The sequence below is a fragment of the Lagenorhynchus albirostris genome, chromosome 11, assembly GCF_949774975.1.
Source record: "Lagenorhynchus albirostris chromosome 11, mLagAlb1.1, whole genome shotgun sequence".
Lineage (NCBI taxonomy): Eukaryota > Metazoa > Chordata > Mammalia > Artiodactyla > Delphinidae > Lagenorhynchus > Lagenorhynchus albirostris.
In genome coordinates this window covers 58,755,208-58,767,737 of record NC_083105.1, presented here as the reverse complement: position 1 = coordinate 58,767,737, position 12,530 = coordinate 58,755,208, and the positions used below count along the sequence as shown (strand labels likewise).

At 45.4% G+C, this 12,530-nt stretch overlaps 1 protein-coding gene across 1 annotated transcript in view; it reads right to left on the bottom strand.

The window, feature by feature from the left end:
• Nucleotides 1–11,571, bottom strand: part of CS (citrate synthase) — a 28,982-nt gene extending 17,411 nt beyond the window's left edge. Inside the window, exon 1 of the mRNA XM_060165873.1 lies at nt 11,351–11,571. Within this exon, the coding sequence (XP_060021856.1) occupies nt 11,351–11,392 (42 nt within the window). The 5' untranslated portion in view covers nt 11,393–11,571. The remainder of the gene's footprint in view (nt 1–11,350) is intronic.
• Nucleotides 11,572–12,530: the final 959 nt, after the last annotated feature.

Sequence of the window (12,530 nt, the reverse complement as noted above, 5' to 3'; positions counted from 1 at the left end):
TGTGTGTGTACGGTGTTAGGGAGTGTTCTAATTTCATTCTTTTACATGTAGCTATCCAGTTTTCCCAGCACCACTTATTGAAGAGGCTGTCTTTTCTCCATGGTATATTCTTGTGGCAGGCGGATTCTTAACCACTGCACCACCAGGGAAGTCGCCTTCCATATACTTTTTCTTTTTTAAAAAATTTATTTATTTTATTATTATTTTAAAATTAATTCATTAATTTATGGCTGTGTTGGGTCTTCGTTTCTGTGCGAGGGCTTTCTCTAGTTGTGGCAAGCGAGGGCCACTCTTCATCACGGTGTGTGGGCCTCTCACTATCGCGGCCTCTCTTGTTGCGGAGCACAGGCTCCAGACGCACAGGTTCAGTAATTGTGGCTCACGGGCCCAGTTGCTCTGCAGCATGTGGGATCTTCCCAGACCAGGGCTCAAACCCGTGTCCACTGCATTGACAGGCAGATTCTCAACCACTGTACCACCAGGGAAGTCCCCTTCCATATACTTTTTTTTTTTAAATTTATTTATTTATTTAATTTTTGGCTGTGTTGGGTCTTCCTTGCTGCGTGCGTGCTTTCTCTATTTGCAGCAAGCAGGGGCTACTTGTTGTTGCGGTGCATGGGCTTCTCATTGCGGTGGCTTCTCTTGTTGTAGAGCACGGGCTCTAGGCACGCGGGCTTCAGTAGCTGTGGCTCACGGGCTCTAGAGGGCAAGCTCAGTAGTTGTGGCACACGGGCTTCTTTGCTCCGCAGCATGTGGGATCTTCCCAGACCAGGGCTTGAACCCGTGTCCCCTGAATTGGCAGGCGGATTCTTAACCAGTGAGCCACCAGGGAAGCCCCTCTTCCATATACTTTAAAATCACCTCTAAATTACTTACAATACCTAATGCACTATAAATGCTATATAGTTGTAAATACAAAGTAAATGTTATGCAAATCGTTGTCAGCACGCACGTGGCAAATTCAAGTTTTACTTTTTGGAACTTTCTGGAATTTTTAATTTATTTAATTTATTTATTTTTGACTTCATTGGGTCTTTGTTGCTGCACGCAGGCTTTCCCTAGTTGTGGCGAGCAGGGGCTACTCTTTGTTGCAGTGCGCGGGCTTCTCATTGCAGTGGCTTCTCTTGTTGTGGAGCATGGGCTCTAGGAATGTGGGCTTCAGTAGTTGTGACACGTGGGCTCTAGAGCGCAGGCTCAGTAGCTGTGGTGCACGGGCTTAGTTGCTCCATGGCATGTGGGATCTTCCCGGACCAGGGCTCAAACCCGTGTCACCTGCATTGGCAGGTGGATTCTTAACCACTGCACCACCAGGGAAACCTCTCTGGAATTTTTTTTTAAATATTTTTGATCTACAGTTGGTTGTACCCACAGACACAGAACCTGTGGATGCAGAACCCGCAGATGCAGAACCCACAAAGAGCCGACTGTATTGCATTGCTGTCTGGTCGTGCTGAAAATCATTTGAACTAGTGTTACTGTATAAATTCCAAAACACTACATGCCTAAGGTGAGAGTTAGTAGGGCCTGAGGCTTTTTAGAAGTTAGTACCCCTCTTTCTGTTGGGGCAGGAGGGAGAAATGAAAAGGGAAGAGACCCTTCAGAAAATGTTATTTTAAAAAGAATCAATCCAAAGCTAAATTCAGAGAGCAGAAAACAAGCGAATATGGCCCTAAAACAAAGGGGGAACACCTCAACTTGTTTACCAGGGCTGCCTGCAACTCCTTTATTAACTTCCTAAACCATCTCCTCTAGCTCACTGAGGACCATTTGGGCAGAAAGCACGCAGCACAAACAGCCCTTTAGCCTGTTCATCTTACACAGGGCGCGTGGGAGCCAGATGCAGCACTCAAGAAATAACGTTCCTGGGGACTTCCCTGGTGGTCCAGTGGCTAAGACTCCGCGCTCCCAATGTAGGGGGCTTGGGTTCAATCCCTGGTCAGGGAACTAGATCCCATATGCCGCAACTAAAAGAGTCTGCATGCCACAACTAAAGATCCCGCATGCCTCAACGAAGATCCTGCGTGCTGCAACGAAGATCCAAGGCAGCCAAATAAATTAATTTAAAAAAAAAAAGAACTTTGCTTTTTCTTACTAGTCACCAAAAAGTGAACAAGGGAAAACCTGTGAATAAGTTCAAACTATTGTTCTACAGTGCTAACCATGTTCAAGCTATTCCATGCTCCATGGTCCCACAGATTCCCTATAATAGAGGCCCTATCTCCCAGAGACCACATCAGCACTCAACAGACCTTTTAATTGTGGGTAGTTTGTTGTTGTGGTTCTGTTTTGTTTTTAAAGAGGCTATAGGGAAACATACCATCATAGAGAAAAAAGAAGTTGAAATCTCTCCATAATGATAATTTTTCCACTTCTAAACCATGCTGAAGTTTCTGTAATGGCTGGCTGCTTCATTGGCAAGAGGAAGGATTATAAGAAGAATAGTTTAAAGTTAAATCTTAGGCAAAAGAAAAAAAATCTATCCAAGCTCAGCAGACAGAATGAGAGCCAGACAAAAACAGTTTTTTCCCCTTGTGAGAGAGAACTACTAGAATCAATGAGCTTCCTTCTCCTTTTACTTCATTTAAGGTAAAAAAAAGAAAAAAAGAAATCAGAAAGAAAAGGGTGGAAGGTCACCTAACAAGGCTGTAAGAATGAAACATCATTTAAAGGTGTCAGATAGGTCATGACTGCTGCTTAGTTATAGTCAATTCTCAGATCTTTTTATATGAATGCTACTTTAAAGGAATGGCTGGGGAAGAGAAACTTGCAACTAAACTATCACCCCACTTCCACCACCAGCAAAGTCTTAATTTCCTTTGTAGAGAGTGTCTTTGCCATTTAATGAGGCACCTCAAAAGTAATTTAAGGAGAGCTGATCTCAACTGTCCCTAACCTCCATCAGCAACACTTCTTAGCCAGATCTCCAATTTGCAAAGCAATGCTAGTTTGTGGAGAGCGTGGCTATGTAGCTATAGAATAAAGCTAGTATATTGTGTTCCTACTACATTTCTGGCTGTGTGACCCTAGCCAAGTCATTTAATCTTTCTGTGCTTCAATTTCCTTATCTGTAAAATGAGAACAATCTACCCAAAAAGAATTCAGAGTAATGATAGTAAAGATGATCCAAGATCTTGGAAAAAGAATAGAGGCACAGATCAAGAAGATACAAGAAATGTTTAACAAAGACCTAGAAAAACTAAAGGACAAATAAACAATACAATAACTGAAATAAAAAATGCACTAGAAGGAATCAGTAGCAGAATAAGTGAGACAGAAGAACAGATAAGCAAGCTGGAAGACAAAATGGTGGAAATCACTGCCGCAGAACAGAATAAAGAAAAAAGAATGAAAAGAAATGAGGACAGTCTCAGAGACCTCTGGGACAACATTAAACGCACCAACATTGGCATTATATGGGTCCCAGAAGGAGAAGGAGAAGGAGAGAGGGAGAGAGGGAGAGAGGGGGAGAGGGGGAGAGGGGGAGAGGGGGAGAGGGGGAGGGGGGAGAGGGGGAGGGGGGGGGAGAAAGGACCTGAGAAAATATTTGTAAAATGGGAACAGTAATAGTACCTGCTATGAGTACCTGCTATGAGAATTAACTAGGTCAATATTTACTTAAAACCATGCCTGACACACAGCAAGTGCTCTGTATTTATTATATAATAAATGTAGAAAATTAAATAGTATGGCCACTTTCTAGCATCCTTCAATGTCAAATTTAGTCATATTTTAGCTCACCCTGCAACCTAGGGAAAAAACTAAAGAAATATGAAGGATTTTAAAAGCAGCAATTCATTGATATGACCACCCAAAAGGCTACAATAGGAAAAATTCAAGTTAGGACAACTTTATCTAATGATGTAGAAGACAGAGCACAAAGCACATGCCTTGGAATTAGGAAAGGAAATTTGGGTTCTAGTCCCAGCTCCATTACTAAATAACTGAGACATCCAAAGCAAACAACTAACTACTGTTTCCCTTTTCCTCTCCACATTTAGGATAACACTCAAGCTACTTAGCTCAAAGTCTGATTCTAAGGCTCCAACAAGGACATATATGTAAAGGTACTCAAAAGCCTTGCTATTTAAAATATGAATGCCTAGCCTGCAATACAAGCATTACTTGGAGCTTGTCAGACATGCAGAATCTTGGGCCTCACCTCAGACCTACTGAATCCAAATCTCCAGTTTAACAAACTCACTAAGTGATTCCTATGAACAATAAAGTTTAAGAAACATCCATGGTTTAAAGCATTAAGCAAGGAAGCAGAAGGGTAGAATATAAAGAGCCTGGGATATGGTGTTATCAAGGGTCAAGTCCTAAATCCAGGTTCTGCCACTATCCTGCTGTGCTACCATGGCTGTATGACCTAACTTCTAGTTTCAATTTTCACACCTCTAAACTGGTAACAACAAAGCCAACTGCAGGGTAGACAAGTAGACTATATGAAATCATTTGCATGAAGGCATCTGGAACAGTGCCTTCTGTATAGCTGAGATCAATAAATATCTGTTTCTTAGAAATGTGTTGGCCTATTACCTACCAACTCATGTCACAATTTTCTCGTGGAGTTGGATTCCAGGAAAGAGGCAGTCAAGCCTGAGGAAGGGGTGAATGGATAATTCCCTCTAGCTGTAGAACAGGAAATAAAGCCCCAATTTCCTGAGGGCCTCCTGACCAAGAGAAGAGTCTCAAGGAGAGGAAACAAATTTAACTAACCATAATCCCCACCAGCAAGCAAATCTAGACAGGAGATGTTAGAGGACTGTCATACCCTAGGCTACATACCTCATTTCATCTACTCCTGGCTGCCAAGGAAAGCTGCTAAATGGCTTTGTATAGTACATCCAAGCTATACTCACAGATGCAACAGGCAGATTACAAATCTCTGAGTCATCCCTGAACTTTCACCTCCCAGCTCCTCCCCCAGTTCTGGAGGTGTGGCAGCGGGGCTTTTGGCTTCTGGTTGCATGCCACGTGTAAAGTCATCCTACTGGAACAGCACCTGTCAGGTGAATCAGGGAGTCACCTCACTCAATAGGTCAGCTCCTTCATGGGGAGAAATGGAGAGCGCTACTTCCGAAGATAAGGGCCTGGCTCACAATGTCTGACAGCCAGGATTCTCTACAGGATGGAGGTATCGCAATCACTAAAAGGATTTTCAAACCTCATATGCTGCCACCCCTTGCAATAACTCTTTTAGTGAGCTGGCTATTATTGATAGAAATGGGCTGTAGCTCTCAAATGTGCTATGCTAGGATGGAAAAATATAATTAAAGGAACCTCTATCTTAAAGGGCCAAGGGAGGAAAAGGACAAATAATACATGCAGGAAATTCTGCCAAAGACTTGCTTATAATACTTAGGGTATTTCTGGAATAGGGTATTGGCGAAATCACTTAACAAAAATCAATTAAAACTACTCCCTTCTCGGGACTTCCCTGGTGGTCCAGTAGTTAAGAATCTGCCTTCCAAAGCAGGGGACGCGGGTTCAATCCCTGGTCGGGGAACTAAGATCCCACATGCCACAGGGCAACTAAACCCTTGTGCTGCAACTACTGAGCCCGTGTGCTCTGGAGCCTGCGCACCCCAACTAGAGAGCCAAACTAGAGAGAAGCCCGCGCACCGCAACTACTGAGCCTACGCACTGTGGAGCCCATAGAGAAGCCCAAGCGCTGCAAGGAAGACCCAGCGCAGCCAAAAAAAACAAAAACAAAAACAAACTACTCCCTTCTCCCCCAAATTCTGGGAACAGTAGAATACCATTTGGATAAGCACTTACTCAATAATGTGGTTATTTCTCTTATTCCTCCTAGCCTATTATCATCATCGATCCACATCTAGGACCCTTACTCTACATGGGAAAAGCCAAATTTCCTTTGATTCCCTATCCTAGGCACATTCAGAACATATCCTGCCACATATCCAGGAGCTCCAACAAACTTGTGAGATTACAAACTACTGTGTATAAAATTAATAGGCTACAAGGATATATTGTACAGCACAGGGAATATAGCCAATACATTATAATAGCTATAAATGGAGTATAATCTAAAAAATGTTGAATCACTATGTTGTATACCTGAAACTAATATAATATTGTAAATCAACTATACCTCAATTTAAAAATTAAAAAAAAAAACTTGTGAGGGCTTCCCTGGTGGCGCAGTGGTTGAGTCCACCTGCCAATGCAGGGGACGCGGGTTTGTGCCCCGGTCCGGGAAGATCCCACATGCCGCAGAGCGGCTGGGCCCGTGAGCCATGGCCGCTGAGCCCGGGCGTCCGGAGCCTGTGCTCTGCAACGGGAGAGGCCACAACAGTGAGAGGCCCGCGTACTGCCAAAACAAAACAAAACAAAACAAAAACAAAAAAAACTTGTGAGAGATGCTCCTGATTTTATTAGAGCCTTGTCCTTCATCAATAAAAGATCAGAGCTTGCCAAGCCACAACTGGCTTAGTTGATGAAGCAAATATAATTCACTAATAACTGTAGGAAAAATCTTGTGCTACAAAGGCTTCCAATGCAGAAGAAACAACTTGCATTAAGTGAAAAAGAACACACATAGGACAAAGGCTCCTCTCTCCCCAGAACCAGGTCAGAGAACTAAAGCCATTTAACATCTGTGTTTCACAATGGTGATATTGGAAGTCTGCCTGCACTACTTGGTCAGGCCACTTAATAGCCTGAGCAATCTTCAGATTTCATACTGTGATGCCCTTCATACTCACAAGAGTTTCCTTAATAATTCTGCCGAACTCTCATTGTCTAACAGACCCTTTGCTAAAGGTTCGCTGATTATTCAGTGAAGAAGACGGGAAAGGACACCAATTCAGACTCAGAAAAGAGTCGAGTCCTAATTTTCCTTTCAGAGAAATTCTTACTGTTCTTTAACAAATAGTTGCTGAACATCTACTTATTATGTGCACACTAAGCATACACTACTGAATAAAGTATATAGGATCTGTCACTGTACTACTTTTTCAGGAACTAGAAACTGTTCCGTCACTTCTACTAGTTCTTACAATGCTTTGTTTCAGGGATTTACAAGAAACTTTTCCTAAGGCATTTGAAAAAAAGGCCTAGGAAGACAAACCCAGAGAAATAGTCTAAATCAGACTATTTCTTAGAATAGTTATTTCTGAAGTCATTTAAAATAATCACTAAAAAAAAAAAAAAGTCAAAACACTCAAAGCTTCATATATACATTAAACACAGTTGGCCCAACTGGAGGGGATCACCAAGCAGTCAAATGAGACACTTGAAAAAATACAAGTTTCCAGATCCATCCCACCTTTGCTGAATCAGAATCTGAAGGTAGGATTCATGAATGTGCAATGTGAAGAAGCACCTCAGGTGATGACGCCCACTGTGAACTTACTTACGGAGCTTTTTTTTTTTTTTTTTTGCGGTACGTGGGCCTCTCACTGCTGCGGCCTCTCCTGTTGCGGAGCACAGGCTCCGGACGCACAGCCTCAGTGGCCATGGCTCACGGGCCCAGACGCTCCGTGGCATGTGGGCTCTTCCCGGACCAGGGCACGAACCTGTGTCCCCTGCATCGGCAGGCAGACTCTCAACCACTGTGCCACCAGGGAAGCCCGTAGCTTTTTAAATGATAACATGTTAAGGACTTCCCTGGGGCGCAGTGGTTAAGAATCTGCCTGCCAATGCAGGGGACACAGGTTCGAGCCCTGGTCCAGGAAGATCCCACATGTTGTAGAGCAACTCAGCCCGTGTGCCACAACTACTGAGCCCATGTGCTGAACTACTGAAGCCCGCATACCTAGAGGCCATGCTCTGCAACAAGAGAAGCCCACACACCACAACAAAGAGTAGCCCCCTCCTGCTGCAACTAGAGAAAGCCCACGTGCAGCAACAAAGACGCAATGCAGCCAAAAATAAATACATAAAATTAATTTAAAAAAATGATAACATGTTAAAAGAAATATAGGAACTTAGGCAAGTTGAGGGAGAACTGAAAGACAGTCAGATCCTAAGAGCCATTGCTAAAGCTGCCTCACTACTGTTTTTAATTTCACTCAAATCCTATTCAACTCTATCACATAGGGCACTGAAAAGAGGGCAGAAGGAATTACTCTGTGGCTTTAGGGAGATCCACCAAGTCTGGTTTCCTGCCTTCTGCCCACTTGCACTCTAAGAACTAGGAATGCCAGCCTTCCCTTCTCTGATTATCCACTTCACCACGGCTCACCTCAATGCCTCCCCACACCCATGCATTCACCTGCTACCAATCTAAAGACCACTAGGAAGAACAAATGCAATCATACCACCATTAGCACATGATGAGGATTTATTCTCCATTTTTCATCTTTGGTCCATCTAGTAAGTGTCAAGGAATTGCCATTACTTTGGGTAGGCTGATAATCAAAATGAAGGCAAAGAGATTTGAGTGCTTGCCCTTAGAAGTTTGGGGCTTTAAGCCTAACTAACCTTTCACAGGACAAAACTGATTCAGTTTTGTAGAACCCAATTTCAGACTAGGATTTATACAAGAGATGTGCAGTGGTGTACGTCTGCTGTAGAGGAATCACGGGTATTAAGAGTCTTGAGAAAGTCTAGGAATAATCTAGAAACATTTCTGGATTGATTTAAGCAAAGTTATCAAACATCCTAGCTTGGAGGAGCAATTCTCAATGACACAAGAAGCAACTAGGGTTGGTTAAGTCACTTTGGCATGAATCCAAAAGTTAACTGGTGGCCCTACTCTAATTCCCAACCCAGATCACCTATGAAAAGACAGTATTTACAGCACAAAGCTAAGGCACCCACAGCTAATACCATTGCTTAGTAGAAATTCATTCAGGTAAACAAGAAGTCAAAATAATCTCAAGGCTCTGAAAGAGGTGGTCTCTCCAACTCAGGTGTTCATTAAATTACCTGACAGTGGGGCTTCCCTGGTGGCGCAGAGGTTGAGAATCTGCCTGCTAATGCAGGGGACACGGGTTCGAGCCCTGGTCTGGGAAGATCCCACATGCCGCGGAGCGACTAGGCCTGTGAGCCACAACTACTGAGCCTGCGCGTCTGGAGCCTGTGCTCCGCAACAAGAGAGGCCACGACAGTGAGAGGCCCGCGCACCGTGATGAAGAGCGGCCCCCGCTTGCCACAACCAGAGAAGGCCAACACAGCCAAAAATAAAAATAAATAAATTAAAAAGGCTCAACATTAAAAAAAAAAAATCATTAAAAAAAAATTACCTGACAGTGGGAAGGAACAACAGTGGAACAACAGAACAATGACTAGTATTTGTGTCTCTTGGCAAGGTCAAAAAAATTTCTCAGAAAAGCGAACTACACCTGACCTTGAGAATCACAGTAGCAGGCTAGAAGACTATTTTTGCCTTCTAAAGCCTACCTTACTAGCAAAAGTAAAATTGAGTACTGCAGACTAATCTGGAAAGCTCAGGCAGGTGCTAGCAATGCTGACAAACTGAAAGGCTTCTTGGTATCCTAGCTGTTAACTGCTTAGATCTCAGAAAGTTTCTACTCCTCAATCTGATAGGCTTTATTAGTTTTAAGGGTCGAAAGCCTTCTAATGGCTTCCAATATACAGGTTTTTGGGATCCTCAGGTCCGTCTCTAACAGGAAAGTAAACAAAACAGTAATGATCACTACAGTTAGGTAGCCCTGTCAACCCAAAAGCTTTCTTTTCTTTTCTTTTCTTTTTTTTTTTTGCGGTACGTGGGCCTCTCATTGTTGTGGCCTCTCCCGTTGCGGAGCCTGCAGGCTCTGTGGCCATGGCTCACGGGCGCAGCCACTCCGCAGCATGTGGGATCTTCCCAGACCAGGGCACGAACCCGTGTCCCCTACATCGGCAGGCGAACTCTCAACCACTGCGCCACCAGGGAAGCCCAACCCAAAAGCTTTCTGAGTTTCCTCAGAGGTTTAAGAGGCAAAATAAATTCGAACGTAAATTCTAAAGGCTTTTTCAAACTGTAGGGTTAGATTATCTGGTCTGGGTTAGCAGCTCTGGAATGAGCTAATTATAGTGTCCCCTATTCTGCCAAAACACTATCTAGAACTTGCTTCATTTCCCAAGAGGCTTTCTTACCCTGGTCTCTGGCAGCGGAAGAAACTACCGTCAGGTAAGACAAGTATCTCCCAAATGATCAGCCTCCACCTTGCTGCTGAGTACCTGGAAGAACCTGTAAATCCTACATGCTTCACCTTATCACCAACCATGCAAGATAACACAGTAAGCCAAAACAATTCTAAGGTTTCCCTTCCTCCCCTCAGGTGCTGGCAACTTTAATCTGTCTGCAGAAGAGAAAGTATAAGTTCTTTGCAGGAGTCAAGGTCACTTGTGGGACTGTCCCTGCTTGGATTAGAAGGCTGGGACTCCCTCAGCACACCAGTTTCTCTGTTTAAAGAGCCAAGTTGCCCAGAGACAAAAGTAATTTTGGCAATATGAAATTGAAAGCACCATTACCTGCAACAATATTCCTGATTCCAACAGCAACAAAAGTCAAGTAAGGGGCCCCAAAGAATAAGAGGAATCTTTCCTGGGTAGAGCAGACTTAAGAGCAACAGCAAAACCTGAGTGAGCAAGTAGTAGGACCGGTCATGTAACCTTGGAATTACTATTTCCTGCCCAATATCTTCACTTGCCAGCCTGCAGTTTGGGGGAAAAACCTTTCTGTTTTTTTCTCCAATCATATGTGATAATCATGCAGAAGCTTTCACACAAGCGCTCCACCCAACCCAAGCTCCTCCTATATAAAGAGTAAGTGCAACAGTCCCAAGGACAAAGAGGACCCGAGTAGCATTCCTCTAGCAGGAACTGCTAATGCTTGGTCACTAAAGGCTTAAATAACTGGGTTGGAGAAATGGAAATGGAAGCAGGAAGTTCAAAAACTGACAAGGCCCTCTCTACAAAGCAGAAGCCGAAATTAGCCAAGGCTCCAGCTCTGGCCCAGGGGTAGAGTGAGCACACCTGCTCACCCCTGCCACTTCTCTTACCCCGCCCCTTCCTCCAAACAGGCTCTTTCCCTAACTCCAACGGAACACAACACCTGTGTTCTCCAGTCCTTCTTTTTCCAAGGCCAAGCATCCCCGCCTCTTCCACCCCAGACAGGCAGGGTGACAGCTGGGTCCGGCCTTCCCACCGGCCCAAGAACGCAGGCCGGGGCGTGCAGAGCTCAACACCCCCAGGGGCCGGGAGGCAGTGAAGCACGTGACCCTGTGAGCGCCACGCAGGGCTGGCGGCCAGCCAAGCGCAAGGCCCCTTTAAGATGCGCTGGGGTGCGCCTGGGTAGGGGAGGGAGACCTCGGCGCTAGTGGGCCTGCAGTCGCCTCAGCCCCACCCTGGGACGGCGCGCTCTCTCCTAGTTGCTCACCTTAGCTCCGAAGAGCCGGGCGGCCGCAGTGAGTAAAGCCATGGTGGGCGAACTCGGGGATCTGACGGGGAGGGAAGGAGGGAAGAGAACTGCGGTAGGAACGGGAGCCGCCGCCGCCGCCGCCGTCGCACCAGAGGCCGCGCCGACGAGGGGAACAAGGTTGAAAGGAGGCGGCTGAGGGAAAGGGTAAACGAGCCGGCGGCGGCGCCCAGCCCGGGGTCCTCAGTGAGGCTCCGCCTACCGCCCGGAACCCGCTCCCGCCCCCTCTCAAGGGATTCGCCCCGGGCTCAGCCATTGGTCCAGTGTGCACGGGGGGGCGGGCCCTAAGACGTTGACAGCAGTTGTGGCTGGGAGGATTGGACCGTCCGGGGTAAGCTAATTAACGGTGGATGGGCGGGGGAAGCGTGTAGGTGGTTAAGTATGTGCCTGAGAACTCAGTTAACTTACTTAGGCTTTTCCCCTTATCCTTAACACCTTTGAGGTTAATTGTGAGGTGGCTATCAGAGAAAAAGCCCCAAGGACTTCGACCTTTGAAGGTCCTCGGAAGCCAACCCCTTAATACACTATCACGACAACTGATCCTAATCCCTTGGTGTGCTTTCTTGAACGTCTTTGGTCAATGACTTAATGGCCATAGAGGTGACATCATGTGGACACAGGCTATGATGCCCGAGTTAGCTACTTGGTGGAAATCATTTGAGGTAAGCCATGGTATTATAGATACCAACAGACCCAGAATGTGGAGAAGGAAAGCAAAGGCAGGAGCCTGAATATCCAGTGGTCTTTGCCAGCTGTCAGTTCTGTGACTAATGCCAGGAAACCCGTCTCACAAACGCCCCCTTAATATGAAGCTTTCCAGTGCAGTCCAGAGCCTCTGGGTCCTGGGTATTAGTCTCACTGCCACTCCAGTCACATAGCCCCACACAAACGGTCCACCCCACATCTAGCCAAAATATCAGGAGCTGCAGACCAACCCCTCATCCAAAATCACCTCCCTTTTTGTCACATCACTCCCGTCACTCCCATAGGGCCTCTGGACCTTTATACCTGCTTGGCTATATTCGATACACTCTTATTCTCTGCTCCCCAGAGACCATTAAATGAACCATGGCACTGAAGTGATCTACATCATTCTTGACTCATTCTTTTGGGTAGACAAGAACTTAGGACCTTTCTACCT